Here is a 19,112-nt window from a genome sequence, read left to right on the forward strand (position 1 = left end):
ATGCTATAGAAAGAGGTAATCAGTATCCTGGGAGGGACAGAGTGGGATGACGCACAGTTTCTTCATTCTACTCTGACATGGAATTTAAAATTTAAAATGACTTATTTCTGGAATTTTTCATCTAACATATCAGACTGTGGTTGACCACAAGTGACTGTAATCACACTGGGAAATTGTGGGTGTGAGGACTGCTAGCTGAAGCCATACAGTCATGCAGAAGTCGTACACCTTTTTTTCTACTTGGACTGGCTGTGTTGTTGTGATTGTATATTATTTTTATAAACATCTGAAAGACTAGCTAAATATTTTATTCAGTGCTTAAAATCAGAACCCTGAGAGATAAGTTGGCCCTGAGAGATAATTTGGCATAGTACATTGCAACCAATGCCATGGTAAGGCTGTCATGAAATGCCATGTAAGGTATCCTATCCTTTTGGGACAGGATAATGATTCTAATTTTTTTAAAAAATTCTTTGTTAAGTAAGGGTCTAAGTGTCATCTCTAATCAGACAAACAATGTCCATCCAACTTCCTGTTCATAGTAGGTGGTTTTTGGAGAGGACAATAGTATATCATTTTTTTTTTTTTTTTTTTTTTGGTTTTTCGAGACAGGGTTTCTCTGTGTAGCTTTGTGCCTTTCCTGGAACTCACTTGGTAGCCCAGGCTGGCCTCAAACTCACAGAGATCCGCCTGCCTCTGCCTCCCGAGTGCTGGGATTAAAGGCGTGCGCCACCACCGCCCGGCTATAGTATATCATTTTTAATGGATCATTTAACAACCAAAAAGACCATTGCATCACCCAATCTGGAAGGATGCCAACCATATTGTTGCCAGAACTTATCAATTGGTAGCTGGAATGTAGAGTTATTGAAGACTCAGGGTGACATGGCTTGGGCAGCACAGAGTGCAGGGTCACAGCAGCTCACCAACAATTACAGACATTGTAATAATTTGGATCTTTTATTGTTAATTTTATTACATCTCATCTAGTTAGTTCCTATTGGAGATATGATGGCACACCAGCCAGAGTGGCACAGGAAGTCAGAAGACAACATGCAGGAATTGGTTCTCTCTTTCCTCCATGTGATTCTCAGAGATGGAACTCTGGTCATCAGGCCACTGAACCATCTCGCCATTCCAGTTTTTAGACAGTGGCTGTGGACCTAGTGCTTGTTGTTGACCTGGAAACCAGAGGCTGTAGTTGCTGACTTGTCTGAAATTAGCCGTTGTTTATTAGTAATCAGTATGTGACTCTAAGGCTTTTGCAGGCGTGTGAACATTTTATCTGCAGAAACCTGTAACTAATTCCATAGGTTTATCATCTGCTGAACAGTCTTTCTCTCAGTTGTTTACTATAATAACTCCATTTAAAGCCTGAAATAGTTGCCTTCAGTTTTGTTTTTTTTTAGGACGTTGGATTTAATGTGTAAGTCTGAATTATTCTCAGCCATTCCGTCAAGGTTTTTATTATCTTCCTTACATTAATTTGTGATGTGACCTCATCACTGGGATACAAGGTATACCTCTCTATCCAACACCTACCCTCATTTTACAGGTTTGGAAAACCTTGATATCTGCATTATCATCTATATTTAGAAAAAGATGGCAAAGATTAAGGATGGAAGCAGTGTGTAAAGAAGAAAGAATTTTAGTCCTAAGGTCTTAAGTAAGTTATCTATGAAATTTAAAATTTGCTAATTACTTTTCTGTGTACCCAGAGTGCACAAAAGCAATGTGGGGCTTATCCATCTGAAATTTCTTTTGTTTTTCTAACTGAAAGTTGAATATTTATGTGGGAGTTCAATGAACTATGGTTCACATGCTAAAACTGATCTGCATTCATTTTTGTAAATACAGTTTTCTTGGAACACATCTATGCTCATATATTGATATAGGAAGATTGATGATACAGACCAGTTGAGTAATCACAACAAGATAAAATCACATGGACCATAAAGCTGGTATTGGCCATTTGGATGTTCACTAAAGCATTTGTAGAAATTGGATATGAACTGTCCAAAGTGGTGGGATTTAATGAGCTAGAAATTAACAGATGAGTATCTATAAATAAAGTATTCAAGATTTGACTATATTCTAATATAACTTAAATATCAGTTCTTAGAAATCTCAGCGTGCATTGTACTTGAATATTGCTAACATTTAAACCAACATAATATCTTATTATTGTGGGGTAGAGGCAGCCTTTGGAACCAATTGTGAAACTTTATCTTATTTAGGATTCACCTGACATAATAATACCTCAGTAGTCTTTTCCTAACAAACAATTAAAAATATACCCTAATCTGTCACTTCTCACTTAACTTGGTTTTTATATTTATTTATTTGATGTGAGTGTGTGCACGTGTACGCGCGTGCGTGCGCACATGCACATATATATGCCATACATACATGCAGAGGCCAGAGCAAATAGGAGCAGTCAATTCTCTTTATCACAGAGGTTCTAGGAATTGAACTCATGTTGTCAGTCTGGGTGACAAGCACCTTTATCCACTGAGTCATCTTTCTGGTCCCCAACCTGTCACTTCTTTTCAGTTATCCTCATTATAGATTTGTGCTTATTAATATCCATTTGTTAAAATACCTGCTTGTGTTTTTTCTTTGTCCTCCTCTTTCCCTCTCTACTCCTATAACAAAGAAGGACTATGAAAACTATTACTTGACCAAATGAGTCAGGTAAATGGTCAAGATGATTATGTCTTGAGAGCTGTAATTTCATCCCTGAATGCCTTGGTAATGTGTAGTATAACAACAGCCCCCCACGGGCTTACAGTGGGGAGGGACTGTTCTGTCACAGCTTTTGCTGGCACTCAGTATTTTTAATGGAGACTGAACATGTTAGCAGAGTACATTACCACTGTCACAGAGGAATTTATTCTTGCAATCAGCCTCTTCAATTTTGCAAAGCTTGGATGGGACACAGGGTTGAAAGGTCACGAGGGGCTCTGTGCATGGTTGTCCCCCGAACTGACTCGGGCGCAGGATAGATTTAACTTTAATCTGAAAGAAAAGTAGAGGATGGTGAATAATTTCAAAACAAGGTCAAGGTCAAAGTGAAAATTCATCCAAGAATGGCTTTCCCAGTAACAGTTGTAATCAACCCCATAGTGACAACTCCTGAATTGTACTAACACTTTCCCCCAGTTTCATTATGTTGCATATATAGGTAAGTCACCACTTGGCCTGCCTCAGTTTCCCAACTTGCAAAATGAGAAACTGGGCAAAAAAGCTTCCAAAGCTTTTCTTCACTCTGAAATCATAGGATTCTAAGTTACACTAATGGCCAATGAAAAATGTTTACTGAGAATCTCCTCTGTGCAGGCAATAAAGCAGCACTTTTATATCTCAGACACTGTGAAGTTATAAATGGGAAAAGATTTTGAGATTCTTTTGCATAAGAAAGTCACTATGGAAACTGGGTTGACATATTCTCTATACTTTGAAACATTTTGGTGAGGAGTAAGATGGAGAGTGAGACTAGAAATATGACAGGATCAGCCAGTGCTGACTTAAACTGCAGAAAAACTTGCATTCAAAATACAGTTCCATTATTAATCAGTGGTACCTCCCTGTTCAAAATCCTTAGCCCCTAAGGAGTTGGAATATACACATCTGTAAACATATAGAACGACACTAGAATGTGAAGTTTGTATGATTTACATAAGGGACTCAGTTTGTTCTCTACAAATGAGTTTCTTTTTTCTCTCTAATGTGCAGCTGTTTGGAACACGGGACTCTGATGGAAGCTGATGTGGGTCACATGATGTGCCCCTTACAGGAAAGAGTATGAGCTGGGCAAATATTGCAGCTGGGAAAAACAAACAAGTTGTGGACTTTTCCCATGGTTAGTCAGAGTTCAGAGGAAAAGCAAAGAGCCAGAATTGTGATTTACTCCTCTTATTTCTGTTTGGTTTTAGGCACTGGATGAAAGCTGAAGTTCTTAGCATTTACTTTTGCTTTCAGAAGTCTCAGGAAGTGTAAGCAGTGAAATTCAGATATGGATAAGTGTGATTTGGTTGGAGGTCGACTTTCTTTTTGGTGTTCACATGGCCAAAGAACATGTAAAATGAACCCTACCACCCCCCCCCCCCACCCCTCCCCCCCTACCCCCCACCCCACCACCAAACCAATACCACCACCACCACAACAACAATGACCACTATCAATACCACTACCACCAATACCACCCACCACCACCACCACCACCACCACCACCACCACCACCACCCCACACATAAACACAATTTTCTTTCAGAGAAAACTAAGGCAGTTTATTTTCAGAAATTAAAGAAGTTTAGCATGTCTCTGATGTTGAATTTGCCATGGGGCCCTGGAACTCACTTGTGATGTGATTCAGACTATCTGGTTATGTGTGTGGCTCACATACCTGTTTTTCAATACAAGGGTCACAGTCTGACCATGGCCCATAGTCTCCAAGGACACAGTTGATGGGACATGTCTGCACGTTGCACTCTCTGGTCTCCCACTTGGTACAAAGCTGGTCACATGCGTTATTCCAATAGTAATCATTCACTACTATTTGTCTGTAACAGTGAGAAAGAGCTAGGCTGAGTCTTGTGCTTTCACGGTGCCTTCAAATCAACAACAAAATGGATTTGATAGCAAATTGGTCAGAAAGCATTAGCTACCAAGAGTAAAAGAATATTTTCATAGAGAAATCAGGAAGACTGGCTTGTGTATAACTTTGTACAACTTAACAGAGCTCAGGATCATGATGAAGATGGGAGTCCAAAGTAGAGAATTCTAAGATAGTGATGGCAGGTCATTAAATCATACAGAAAGCCCTTCCAAGTGTACTGGTCTGTGTGACTGTACAGGCTGTTCATGAATTACCCTGTGTTTGAAAGATGCAAACACATAAACACAATGATTGAGTTGGATTAGGATAGTGACATAAGTTGGGGGGGGGATTCACAAAATTCATATAAATTCTCTTAGTAGAAAAAGGAAGGACATAAGAAAGAACAGTAAAAATTAGAGGTTAAAGAGAGTCTGAGTATCTGGGGAGAAGCCTAACTGTGCATGACTGAAAGGGATGGACTATATCATGATCTTTTTGGTAGGCAGTTGAGAACTTCAGAAGAACTCTTCAACAGTGGACTCTCTTCTCAAACTTCGTGGACCATTAATTGGAAGTCAATTGGTACATTTAATGAGATTCACAAAAATATTTTTCTGAAATAATTCTCTAAAAGAGCTATATGGGCACTTCAACTGTACAGAACATTAATAGATACACGCCAGGTGTATAGGTGCTGTGGATATCGCTCTATATAAATAAAACACTGATGGCCAGTGACCAGGCAGGAAGTATAGGCTGGACAAGGAGAGAGGAGAATTGGGGAAACAGAAAGAAGGAGGGAGAGGCTCTGCAGCCAACGCCAGGACAAGCAACATGTAAAGATGCCGGTAAGCCACCAGTCACGTGGCAAGGTATAGATTTATAAAAATGGGTTAATTTAAGATAAAAGAACAGTTAACAAGAAGCCTGCCATGGCCATAGTTTATAAGTAATATAAGTGTCTGAGTGATTATTTTATACATGGATTGTGGGACTGTGGGGCTTGGTGGAACATGGAGAGAAGCCCTCCAGCAACATATAGGTGAGTAGTCTGAACTGTGAAAAGACTGATTTATTAATTACTAGTAAGTAAGCACAGTTTCCTTGCTATTCTGATAATGCCAGCAATCAAACAAATGGCTAGTAGTGCTGCTTAGCTGAGGTCCTGTTAGGCTCTGTTTCATGACTATAAAATTATCTATAATTAACTCACTAACTATAGGCAAGCAGCACTATGTACTAACTGAAAAAAAAAACAAAAAACACTGCACAGATTCTTTTAAATGATTTTTTATTAAGACAATTTAAAAATTCTTTTTATATACCAATCATAGACCCACCTCTCTTTCTTCCGCACAGAGTCTTTTTTGCATTTTTCTTTTTTTATTAAGAAATTTATTTGCTTTACATACCAATCACAGATCTCCCTCTCATCCCTCCTCCCACCCCGCCTCAGTCTTCTCCCCAGCCCACCCTCCTCCCCTCCTCTGAAAAGGTAAGGCCTCTCATGGGGAGTCAGCAAAGCCTGGTACATTCAGTTGAGGCAGGTCCAAGCCCCTCCTCCTGAATCAAGGCTGTGCAAAGGTGTCCCACCATAGGTAATGGGCTCCATAAAGCCAGTTCCTGCACCAGAGATAGATCCTATTCCCACTGCCAGGGGTCCCTTAAACAGACCAAGCTACACAACTGTCTCCTGTATGCAGAGGGCCTAGTGCCGTCCCATGGAGGCTCCACGGCTGTTGGTCTAAAGTGTGTGAGTTCCCACTAGCTTGGTTTGGTTTTATCTGTAAGTTTCCCATCATCATCTTAATGCCCCTTGCTCATAGAATCCTCTTTCTTTCTCCTTGACTGGACTTCCAGGGCTCTGCCTGGTGCTTGGCTGTGGATCTCTGTATCTGTTTCCATCAATTACTGGATGAAGGCTCTGTGATGACAGTTAGGTTATTCACCAATGTGATTACCAGGGTAAGCCAGCTCAGGCACCCTCTCCACTATTGCTAGTAGTCTAAGCCTGGGGTCATCCTTGTGGATTCCTGGGAACTTCCCTAGCACCTGGTTTCTCCCTATCCTCATTATGGATATCTCCCTCTATTTTCATGGTATCTCTTTCTTTGCTCTCCCACTCCATCCCTATTCCAGCTCTACCATCCCATTCCTTTATGTTCTCATCCCCAATCCCTTATTCTCTATTGCCCCACAATCACTCCCAGTTTACTCAGGAGATCTCATCTATTTCCTCTTCCCAGGGCACTCCATGTGTCCCTCCTAGGGTCCTCCTTGTTACCTAGCTTGCTGGAGCTGTGGGTTGTAGTCTGGTTATCCTTTGCTTTACATCTAGTGTCCGCTAGATACTACACCATGTTTGTCTTTCTGAGTCTGGGCTACCTCACTCAGGATGATATTTTCTAGTTCTATCCATTTTCCTGCAAATTTCATTATAGCATTATTTTTTATTGTTGAGTAGTATTCCATTGTGTATATGTACCACATTTTCTTTATCCAATCTTTTGTTGAGGGGCAACTAGGTTGTTTACAGGTTCTGGCTGTTATGAATAATGTTGTTATGAACATAGTTGAGCAAGTGTCCTTGTGATATGATTGAGCATTCCTTGAGTATATGCCCAAGAGTGTTATCATTGGGTCTTGAGGTAGATTGATTCCCAAATTTCTGAGAAATTGCCATACTTATTTCCAAAGTGGCTGTACAAGTTTACACTTCCACTAACAGTGGAAGAGTGTTCCCCTTGGAGAGGAAATGTTCCTCTTCAACGTAAGCTGTCATCAGTGTTTTTGATCTTAGCCATTCTGACAGGTGTAAGATGGTATCTCAGAGTTGTTTTGATTTCCATTTCCCTGATGACTAAGGATGTTGAGCAATTCTGTAAATGTCTTTTGGTCATTTGAGATTCTTCTGTTGAGAATTCTGTTTAGAGCAGTACTTCATTTGTTAATTGGATTGTTTGGTATTTTGCTGTCTAGTTTTTTGAGTTCTTTTTATATTTTGGAGATCAGCCCTCTGTCAGATGTGGGATTGGTAAAGATCTTTTCCCATTCTGTAGGCTGTTGTTTTATCTTATTTACCATGTCTGAAGCTTTACAGAAGCTTCTCAATTTCAGGAGGTCCTATTTATTAAGTGTTGCTCTCAGTGTCTGTGCTACTGGTGCTATATTTAAGAAGTTGTCTCCTTTGCCAATGCATTCAAGGCTACTTCTCACTTTCTCTTCTATCAGGTTCAGTGTAACTGGATTTATGTTTAGGTCTTTGATCCACTTGGACTTGTGTTTTGTGCATAGCAATAGATATGGATTTATTTGCCTTTTTCTACATGTTGATATCCAGTTATGCAAGCACCATTTGTTAAAGATGCTTTCTTTTCTCCATTGTACAGTCTTGACTTCTTTGTCAAAAATCAGTTGTTCATAGGTGTGCAGGTTAATGTCAGGTTCTTCAATTCAATTCCATTGGTTCACATGTCGGTTTTTATGCCAATATCAAGCTGTTTTTATTACTATAGCTCTATAGTAAAGCTTGAGGTCAGGGATGGTGATGCTTCCAGAGATTGCTTTATTGTGTAGGATTGTTTTAGGTATCTTGGGTTTTTTGTTTTTCTATATGAAGTTGAGTATTGTTCTTTCTAAGTTTGTGAAAAATTGTGTTGGGATTTTGATGGGGATTGCAATGAATCTGTAGATTGCTTTTAGTAAGATTGCCATTTTTGTTATGTTTTATTATGTCTACCTATCCATGGGCATGGGAGATCTTTCCATTTTCTGATACCTTCTTCAATTTCTTTCTTCAGAGACTTAAAGTTCTTGTCATACAGGTCTTTCATTTGTTTTGTTAGAGTTACTCCAAGGTATGTTTATATTATTTTTGGCTACTTTTTAAGGGTGATGTTTCTCTGATTTCTTTCTTGTCCTGTTTATGTTTATTATTTGTATATAGAAGAGCTACTGATTTTTTTTGAGTTAATTTTGTATCTCACCACATTGTTGAAGCTGTTTATTAGCCATAGGCATTCTTTGGTAGAATTTTTAGGGTCACTTATGTAGGCTATCATGTCGTCTTCCTCTGCACAGATTCTTAATCTGAAATTCTGTCTAAAGTCCAAGTTCTCATTTGAGATATAGTAGTCTGTCATTGCATTGTGTGATCTATTTGATATTATTTACTCTATCTTTGAAATCCCACAGAACACACAGTACTCATATCTCAGACCTACCTCTGTCTGCTCTGGGTTCCAGAATTGCAGGATTTAGAACAGCTGGACCAGTGAGTCCATGGGTAGTGGTCACAAAAACAGGCTTCACTCTTGTCAGTCAGTAAGATTAGTAAAATGAAACACAAGGCGCGATGTCTGGCCATGGTTTGACAATTCCCAAGCCCTGAAATGAATGACATCATAAGTATTCAGTGCTTGTAGGGGATAAAACTTGACAAGTTATGTTGAGTTGCAGACTCATGTGATTATAGAAAATACTTTGCTTCCTCTTCCTTTCCTGGGGCAAGTTAACACAAATTTATATGCAAATTCATATAAGTGTTATTTTTAAAGATTTTTAGGACAAAGATGAACAGAGTTATAACCTCCATTATAGTCCAGTAACTAGTGATAATAGTTATCACTATTGTGTAGTATATATTTGCCAGACATTTAATTCACTACAACATTGAAATTTTTTATAATATATTTCTCAGAATAACCATTCGTTTTATGTTGTGGTACCTTGGTTACATTCACTGTCTCATACTTTGTGGGGACTGAGGAAAAAGTCTAGGCTACTATTCAGGAATCTTTAAAGGGATTTCACTGCCTCAATCCTCCACAGATGGTTCATAGGAAGCTAGTGGTGGGGTAGATCTTAGAGACCTCCAGGTCAAGAAATAGAATACATGGGTGACAAGAGGGGGCAGGAATGAGGAGGTCAAAAAGAGAGGGGAGCGAAAGGGGGTGAGGGAGGGATTTTGAAGAGGGAATGATAATGGCCATTTTGAGGGGTTATATGGAAACCTACTGCAGTCAAAGCTTCCTAAAATATATACACATATGAACATATAAATGTGATCTAAATGATACCACCAAATGATATGGGAGATGGAGCCCCAACTGGACAATTCTTGTCGCCAAATGAAGCTTCCAATGTCGGTAATGGGTTATGTCTAATTGAGTTGTTGGCCAAAGGGGTCCCATAGGAATCTCCAAGCAACCCTGGCCTTTGCCAAGGCTATTGATGGCTCTCTACAAACTGACTGTAAAGCCTTATTGCTGAAGACAGTACCTACACATTCAATGAACATGGAGGAGTTAAGCTGCTGCCTACCTAGAGCCTTGACCTCTATGGTTAAGTATTCATGGTACTGGAAGGTACTCTGCAGGCTATCAAAGGAGAAACATGAGCACCCAATCCAGCCACAAACCCTTGGATCTACAAGACTGAACAACCTTCAATATATACTGGTAAAATAGTATAAAGCTTCTGGGAGTAACCAACCAATATCTGATTTGAGTTAAAGCCCACTCCATAAGATGGAACACAAACAAACGCTGATTGAATGGTCAAGAACCTGAAATTAGAGACCTAAGGTAAAACCAAATACTACTGTTCTGCTAAAGAAATGTAACAATAAAATGAGTCCTAATAAAATTCTGCTGTAACTATAGAGCAATGTCTTACTCAGCCATCATCAGAGAAGCTTCCTCCTGTAGCAGATGGGAACAAATATTAAGACTCAAGCCAGACAATATTCAGAGTGAGAAACTTTGAAACACTAAACCCTAAACGTGGTGCCACCATCAAATCCCTCCCTTTGGAGTTCAGAGAACTCTGTAAAAGAGGAGGGAGAAGAGCTTGAGAGCCTGAGCAGCTCAGGGACACCTCACAAAACAAGGCCTTCTAAGTCAACGGGACCAATGCACATATGAACTCAGAGACGGAGGCAGCACATGCAGGGCCTGTATGGTCTGCACCAGATGGGGTCCTAGAGCTGAAAGGATATGAGGTCATATGCCTTCATCACTAACCCAAAAGCTGTCTCAAATTGATAACCACTTGCAAATGAAAATTTAGTTTTCTCCAAGGAAGTCTCACTGGGGAACAAACTCCCAAGGATAGGTCCATGTCAACAGTAGATGGCTAACACAAAATGAACATCTTTGGAGTTTATTTGTCTTATGATGTTAAGTCAAAGCATTTTTTTTCCTTTCTAACGTATAGGTCCTTTGCATATATATTATGGCTTCCAGTTTGGGGTTTTTATGGGATTTCTGAGTGTGTGAATTTGTGTGTGTGTGAATTTGTGTGTGTGTGTGTGTGTGTGTGTGTGTGTGTGTGTGTGTGTGTGTGTATGTGTCTTGTGTTTTTTTGGGCTATTTTTCTTTTTCTTTTTTTTTTTAATTTAGAAATTTATTCTGTTTAATCCACAAGATTTATATAGCTTTAGTTAAAAAATAAAATAAAATAAAACAAGTGAAACCAAGACACTATGTCCAAGTCCAGGCCCTCCCAGCCTGCCAATGCAAGAGCTCTTCAGTTGTGTGTACCAATTTGAAGAGTAGGGAAAAAAATATGGATGGGAGCCACGAAGTTTCATAAAACAAATTTATCTAACTGAAGGGTCCTTGCTGGGTCAGATAAACTGCCTTTACAAAAGAGGGGGGGGGGAAGGGAAGGGGAGAAGGAAAACAAACCAACCCAAAGAGGACAAAATCCCAGAGTTCTAAATCAACGTATGAGCCTGTCACGCACAGACAGACTCTTCGGCATCCGTGAGCAGTGCCGCCCTGCTCTCCAGAGCTGGAACCCCGAGGTGTCAGCAGAGACTCCACAGAACAGGAGTGCTGGCGACATTAAAACACTCACTCAGACCGTTGTCCTTCAACAGTGGTCTCCCTCTGGGCAAGCTTACGAACCTACCCAAGGCTGAAAGCGTAATTTACATGGGTGCTCAAATTTGAGAGAAAGAAGAGGAGGAAGAAAAAAAAAGGTGGGGGTGAGGGAAAAAACTAACTCTGGGGAGAGGCAAGGGCATTTAAAGGAACCACAAGAAATGTCAACAATATTTAAACGTTGGGCTATTTTTCTTTTGGGTTGTTTTGTCATATTCTGATTTGTTTGTTTTTTATTTATTCCATTCTATACTATTTTATTTTATTCTGTAGATGGCTGTTTGTTTTCTGAGGAGAGACAGAAAGGGTGTGGATCTGACTAGGAGGGGAAGTCAGGAGAACTGGGATGAGAAGAGGAAGAGGAAATTATAATCAGAATATATTGTGTGAAAACAATCTATTTTAAATTAAATAAAAAAATAGAAAAAAGTGGAAGAAACCTACAGGTCATACTTCTCTGCATCACTGACAGTGATGTTCAAGGAGGTGCAATGGAGTCAGCATGATAAGAACCCAATCAGGACTCTTGATTCCTGGATAAGGTGCATTCTTTTGTTGACCTTCTAGCAACACGAATTATCAGATTACTGGAGCATTGAGATTTCCAGAGTTATACTATCCTGGGTACAAGATGATTTTACATGTCGAATGTTAGAATAAAAACCATGACAAGTGTGTTCTACTGATGTGCTGTGGGGCCTTGAGTATCTAGGAGTTATTTACAAGGTCATCACTGCTCCCTGATATTCACAATTTGATATTGACATATCTAATAATACACACAACATGTATACAATGCTGCTGCAATTAATGCAGCTACTTTCATCTAAAACAAAAAAAGGACATTGACTTAGAAGCTCTGTGTCTCAATTTATTTATCTGTAAAATGGGAATAATAATTTAACTCTTACTATCTGTCAATAAAAAGCTTATGTAAAATGCTCAGAACATGTTTAGCATAGAATCGCCACTTAACAAATATTAAATTATCAGATTGATAGCTTGATGACCTTTGCAGACTTTGCAGCTAGTACTCACTCCTATCTTCCAGAATTAGGGCCTCTCCAAAGTACAGCACAGGAAGACTGAAAATACGTTCTGATATTAAATAAAGCTATTTGTGTGCAAACTGTTTAGAAATATGGTATGAAGCACTTACATTTTACAAATAAAATAAGATTCCTGACCATCATATTTGAATTTGCTGTTCTCATTTAGTGTTTTCTGCCCCTTTTACTATCACTATATTTTTCTTTTATAGAGTCTGTTCTAATATGTACGTTATTTTTAAGTAAACTTAAAATAAATTTTAAGGCATTTGTTTAATGAACAAATTTATCATATTTTGACAGAATATAAACAGTCCTAACAGGGAAGTTTGTAGTTCTAACTGCCTACATTAAAAAAAAATCAGAATGATCTCAAATAAAAAACCCCATGATGCAATTCAAGATACTGGGAAAACAAGAAAAACCAAACTTAAAATTAATTCTTGAAAGAATAGGTAAGATTGGCCAATTCCTAACCAAATTATACAAATAAAAGTGAGAAGATGCAAATGAATAAAATTGGAGATGAGAAGAGAGTTATTATAATAAATGCTAAAGAAATTCAGAAAATCATGAGGGCATAACTTAAAAATTTATATTCCATGAGACTGGGAAATCTAAAAGAAATGGATAAATGTTAGATGCATGTGACCTATCAAAGTTAAATAAAAATGAAATAAATAGTTTAAGTAGCCCTATAGCAATTAATGAGATTGAAGCAGAAATTCTAAAACCTCCATTATAAAAAGCCCAGGTCCACGGATCCAGTGCAGAATTCTACTAGACCCTTAAAGAAGAACAAGCACCAACATTTCTCAAATTTTTCCACAAAACAGAAAAGGAAGAGATACATCCAAGCTTCTTTCTATCCTGATTCTAGTTTCAGGCAAAGACCACCAATACCACCACCACCAAAACCCAAGATTACAGACAAATCTCCCTAATGAACACAGAAGAAAAGAATCTCAATAAAATACTTTATCAGCCAAACTGAAGAGCACATCAAAATGATCATCCATCATAATCAAGTTGGCTTCATCTCAGTAAATGGACTCAAAGGTAGAAATGATACGATCATCTCTATAGATACAGAAAAGGCCATTGACAAAATTTAATATCCCTTCATGGTGAAAGTACTGGAGAAACTAGGGATGGAAGGAACATATCTCAACTTGTTAAAAGGTAGATGTTGCAAACCTCTAGCCGTCATCATGTCAAATGAAGAAAAGCCTGAAAGCTTTCTCATATCAGAAACAAGACAAAGGTGCTCATTCTCACCACTCCTATTCAATATAATGCTTGATATCTTAGCGAGTTTGATATGACAAGAGAAAGAAACAAATGGGTTATAAATAGGAAAGCCAGAAGTGAAAATATCCCCATTTAGAGATATTATGATTCTAAACACAAGAGACTCCAAATACTCCAACCAAAGCCCTTATAGCTGATGAATGCTTTCACCAAAGTGGCAGAGGAAAACATTAACATTAGATCTCAGTAGTTTCAATGTATGCCAATAAGAAACACAATGAGGCCAGGTGTGGTGGCACATGCTTTTTATCCCAGCACTTGTGAGGCAGAAGCAGGAGGATCTCTGTGCTTGAGGATAACCTGGTTGGTCTACAGAGTGAGTTCCAGGACCACCAAAGCTACATAGAGAGACCATATCAAAAAAACCAAACCAAACCAAACCCCAAATGAAACCAAACCCAAACCAACCCAAAAGACAGAAAGATACTAAGAAAGAAACAAGGGAAACAATTGCATTCACAATAGCCTCAAAAATAATTTTGGAATAAATCTTATCATGGAGTAAAATCCCCTTATCATGAACATATCCAAACACTGAAGAAAGAAAGAAAAAGTTGAAGAGGACACTAGAGGATGGAAGGACCTCATATGGTCATGTATTGGTAAGATCAATATTGTAAAAATGTGTGTTCTACAATCTAGAATCATCTGGGAAAAAGAAAAGAGAACCACACTTGAGGAAGATGCCTCCATCAGATTGGCCTGTTAGGGGTGAGGGTAGTTCTTGATTAATGATTGATGTGGGAGTGACCTCACTGGGGCAATGTCATCCTCAAGCAAGTGATAAAAATGCAAATTGACTAAGCCATGAGGAACAAGCCAGTAAGCAGCATTGCTCCTGGTCTCTGCTTCAGTTCCTGCCTACTGCTTGAGTTTCTTGCCTTGGGTTCCCTCAGTGATGACGATGACTGGGATCTTTACGTAGAATAAACATTTTCCTTCCCTCTCTACCCCCCAAAATGTGTGTGCTAACAAAAATAATCTACAAAGTGAATGCAATATCGATCAAAATCCCAACTCAATTCTTCACAGAAATAGAAAAAAAAATCTTCAAAGTCATGTGGAGAAGTTTGTCCCTCAGCACACATCCTATGCACCAGCCAGACCTGCTGAATCTGCTGGACCATCATCTGGATGCACCAGGCTATTGACATTGCTCTTTGTTGCCTGCCAGAACTGGATAGAAAGACCGTGCATATAAGATATAGAAACATACAAAGAAATTTAAGACATATTATAACCATGTAGAAAAACCTCTGTTGACATTAAAACAGATGTACAATCGTGTTTTTGTTTGAAAAATATAAAATATCAATGAAAAAGTGTGAAACTTGGGATATTTTCTACCTGTCTCCAGAGGATCACCCCCGATTCCTCTGTTTTATGAGTGTTCAGTAGAGAGAAAATTCTGCCATCTATCTGCTTACATATATGTGTGCATACATACACACTAAACATGTCCAGCCGAAGAAGTCCTATGACACTGCTTAGTTTTCTTAAGACATAATACACTTGGAAGATCGTTCTGATTAATAGGGAAATATTTATATCATTCATTTTTGTTTGGTTTTCTGGTACTGTTAATTGAACATAGGGCTTCATGTGTGTCAAACAAATGTTCTAGCACTGTCTTATATTCCTCCAGAGCTCCTTTTACTTGTTATTTAGAGGCGAGGTCTCACTAAGTTACTCTTTCTAGCTTTGAATCCACTTAACTCTATAGCTAAGACTGGCCTTGAACTTAGGATCCTCTTGCCTTAGACTTCTTATAGATAATACTTCTTATTACAAGCTTGCGCCACCATGCTGGACATTTCTTTTTGTTGTTGCTGTTGGATGCATAGTTTTACCCCATATGGATGCTCTAATTACACTGAACGTTATAATCACCGTGGAGAGTCAGTATAAGCAATTGACTTCGTAATTAGGTGTTAGTATACTTTAGATGTATGTCCACAGAGATAGCAAGTAGGTTCCTTGCAGCAGAACTGCTCCATCAAGTTGCTTTTAAATACACAGTTTTTAATCTTGCCCAATTATCCTACTGAATTAAAATTCTTTTAACTGTCTCAGAGGGTTAGTTCCTGATTATATTTTAATGTAATGAGCTTATATTTCTTAGTTGTGATAAAAGGATATGTCAAGAACAATACGACGGGGCTACTTATTTAATAAATCTTATTTTAAGCCAATAGAGAAGGGTGGATATTAGAATTGTTTCTCCAGAAATGAGGAGTTCCTGTTAAGAAGTTGCTAAACTCTTTTACCTTATCTCCAAGATTAGCCAAAAGGGCTGGAGTCAGCAAACCACTGGCCCATGCCAAATATTTGTCATGGGTAAATAAATGGATATCCAATGCTGCTAGGCAGTGAGCATGATACAAATAAACAGAATCCATTGTCACTGGCTGCAGAGGGTAGGCAGATGTAGAAGATCTTACTCACACTTTTGTTCAGACTCCTTTAATCCAACTCATGAACTGCTGTAGCCCTAGCATATTTCAATAATAAAATGGGTCCCCTTTACAGACGCCTCTACTTGCCTTCTCACATTTTCTGTTTCCCCCCATCCCCACTCCAGCATCACAGAAGCACAGAGATGACAGGTAACAGAGAGATCCTGGGTGGTTATCAGAGTAAATGCTGCAAGTATAAAATCATCAGTCTTCGTAGAGACATACGCCTTATAGTATTTTCCCATATATTAAAAAGAAAAAAAATTCTTAACTCTTATGTGTAACTAGCACACAAATGATTGAGATAAGAGGAACTGCACGGACATTGTCAGATCTGCTCTCAGCAAATGCTATCTGCCTAGATTTATGGAAGTTTGAAATCATAGGTGGATTTTCATACCAATTATCATCACAACCTCCAGGACAATGTTCATATAAAATATTCTGACTTGTTATTTGGTTCTAACTCTTCTGGGGAAAATTTAGACAGTCATGAAAGAAGATGGTGGCAACAGAACTTATCTGATGAGATGGTAGTAACATAGCTGGCTGGCAGCATCTCCTTTTATAACAGTTTTGTTTTGACGAAACAATATCGGGGTTGGGGTGTCAATCAGTGGCACAGCATTTGACTACTTGCCTAGCATGCATGTGCAAGACCCTGGGTATGCTCCTCAAGCACTAGATAAATTAGAAATAAATACGATTTTATGTTTAAAGGACAATTCTCATCTCAACAAAAAGAATTATTTCTTTAATTTATTGTCATCACAGCTGAACATATACCAAATAGTCCCATGTTTGTTGATTCTCAGTTTCTTTAAATACTTTAGGGTAGCAAATAGTCAATGCAAATATTTGACTCACTGGCACATATTTTTTTATGGAAATATCAAATTAACAAATGCTCAGTAGGATTAGGAGAGAGAGAGAGAGAGAGAGAGAGAGAGAGAGAGAGAGAGAGAGAGAGAGAGAGAGAGAGAGAAAATTGTTGAGATTAGTTGGGAAACTTCTTCCACTCCAGATCATGGTAGAAGAGCAGCTGTTCTGTAGTTTTCTGGTAATTGCTCTCCCCTCTTGACCTCTCCAAAAGTCAACAATCTGGCTGTGCCATTGAAGATGACATTGTGAGCATTAGAGAATCCTAGTTAAGAAAGAAGTTCATCACACCCCGTCACCTTTGGTTACACTTTACTCACATGAACAACGTATCTGGAAGGCAGTTCAAGCGAATCTGACCTTGTAGATCTCAACAGATGCTATAGTTTAACCTCAACTGTGCTTTTCTCTTTTTCAATTGCTTTCAGACTTCTTGAATCTCTTATTTCTTGCATTTTTTCCTGTGTGTGCCCCAGAGGCTCAAAAAGAGACATTCACACTGCTACTTGTAGGCTGGGAGTCCCCACACATAGCTGACCTTGGCTGAAGGGTGTATTTGCTCTTGTTCTAATGTGGTTTGACTCATAGAGTGACTTAATCTCTCATGTCCCCCAAAAAGGACATTTCTTCAAAGTATATGAACCTTTGTTTCTTTTGAGATTTAAATAAAGTAGTTATTTCTTGGATCAAAAGAAAGACAAAGAAATGGGGATAGTCTGAGGGATATGCTTTCACTCTTGACCTGGGGATTTTCTTGGAAAACTGATCTACAATTTTGAATTATTAAAATTGAAATAGAAGTGACTAGGTCTCTTACCTTTAAATGGATTTGCCGTGTTCCGGAACCTAAGCTGTGAATGGCCGAGGAAGCAAAAGGAGCAGACAATGAGAAGGGGTCTGTGCGCTGGTCCAGAAAGGCATTCTTTACTCTGCTGGGTACCAGCAGATAGTGCTGTCCTAGAGCCCTTACAGTGACTTAGACCGTTGTCAAAATAAACAGTGTTGAAACTCTGACTAATTTTTACTCCAATAGGCAGAAACCCTGAAACTCTAAGCATAGCAGATTATACAAGGTCTTGAATGTTTCAGCGATTTCCACATTCAGGGTTGTTGCAATCACTCTTGTTGCTGCAGAGAAATCTTCAGAAAGTAAGCGTGGTCCTACGTGTCCTGTTGAGTGAGGGATTGCTCAAGGGATGGGGGTCGAATGCTTGTATGAAGCTGTGCTTAGGACTGCTTCTGGGTGTACAATGAATATATGTACTCTGTAAGGCATATTTGGATATTTGCTACAGAAAAACAAACATACCAGGAAGCTTACTTGCTGAGCTGTTTCAGCCAAATATAGGGTTTCAAGTGTTGACAGGGTCCAAAGAATCTAGACCGTATAAAAGGCCCTGTATTTTCATAATGCGGAAAGTTGTTGGCAACTGGTTAGTGAGACGACCTATAATTTTAAAGGAAGAAAATGGCAGCAAAGGAAATTAAGAGCTAAGATGAAAACAATTACCTTCCCCTCCCCAGGAGACTATGCATTCAGTTACAAACCATTATTTCTCTGCTAATGACAATAGATTCAGAGCCAAGGGTTACTTTCTGCCAAGAAAATCCCAAATATAAGGCAACGAACAGTGGAAACTCTGAGTCTATCTACTAAGCTTTCCACCTGTTGTGTACCCACATGCCAACTGATCATTATTGTAGACAAATACCATAGGTTCTCATTAGAGAAAATGCCAATCACTCTACTTCATACGTCCAGTGAATGTACCTTGCTGGTCAATACTGGCGTAGGTAAAGTGGAGTGACAAATTGAGCTATTTTGCTTGGGAAACCATAGATCACAACTCTCACATAGAGGAAACAGAAGTGCCGGCATGTTCTTTCCCTTCTTGGTGTTACTTTAAAATGACCAGAAATCGAGTTTAAG

General features: G+C 38.8%; 1 protein-coding gene across 1 annotated transcript in view; it reads right to left on the minus strand.

Moving 5' to 3' along the window:
* The window catches only part of C6 (complement C6), a 79,158-nt gene extending 60,900 nt beyond the window's left edge, over nucleotides 1-18,258 (minus strand). The window contains exons 1-4 of the mRNA XM_028875580.2: nucleotides 18,000-18,258; nucleotides 8,824-8,986; nucleotides 4,406-4,562; nucleotides 2,874-3,018 (exon numbers count right to left, since the gene is read on the minus strand). Of these exons, the coding sequence (XP_028731413.1) occupies nucleotides 2,874-3,018; nucleotides 4,406-4,562; nucleotides 8,824-8,986; nucleotides 18,000-18,240 (706 nt within the window). The 5' untranslated portion in view covers nucleotides 18,241-18,258. The remainder of the gene's footprint in view (nucleotides 1-2,873; nucleotides 3,019-4,405; nucleotides 4,563-8,823; nucleotides 8,987-17,999) is intronic.
* Between the last annotated feature and the right edge of the window lie 854 nt (nucleotides 18,259-19,112).

This window comes from Peromyscus leucopus, chromosome 11 (assembly GCF_004664715.2).
Source record: "Peromyscus leucopus breed LL Stock chromosome 11, UCI_PerLeu_2.1, whole genome shotgun sequence".
NCBI lineage: Eukaryota > Metazoa > Chordata > Mammalia > Rodentia > Cricetidae > Peromyscus > Peromyscus leucopus.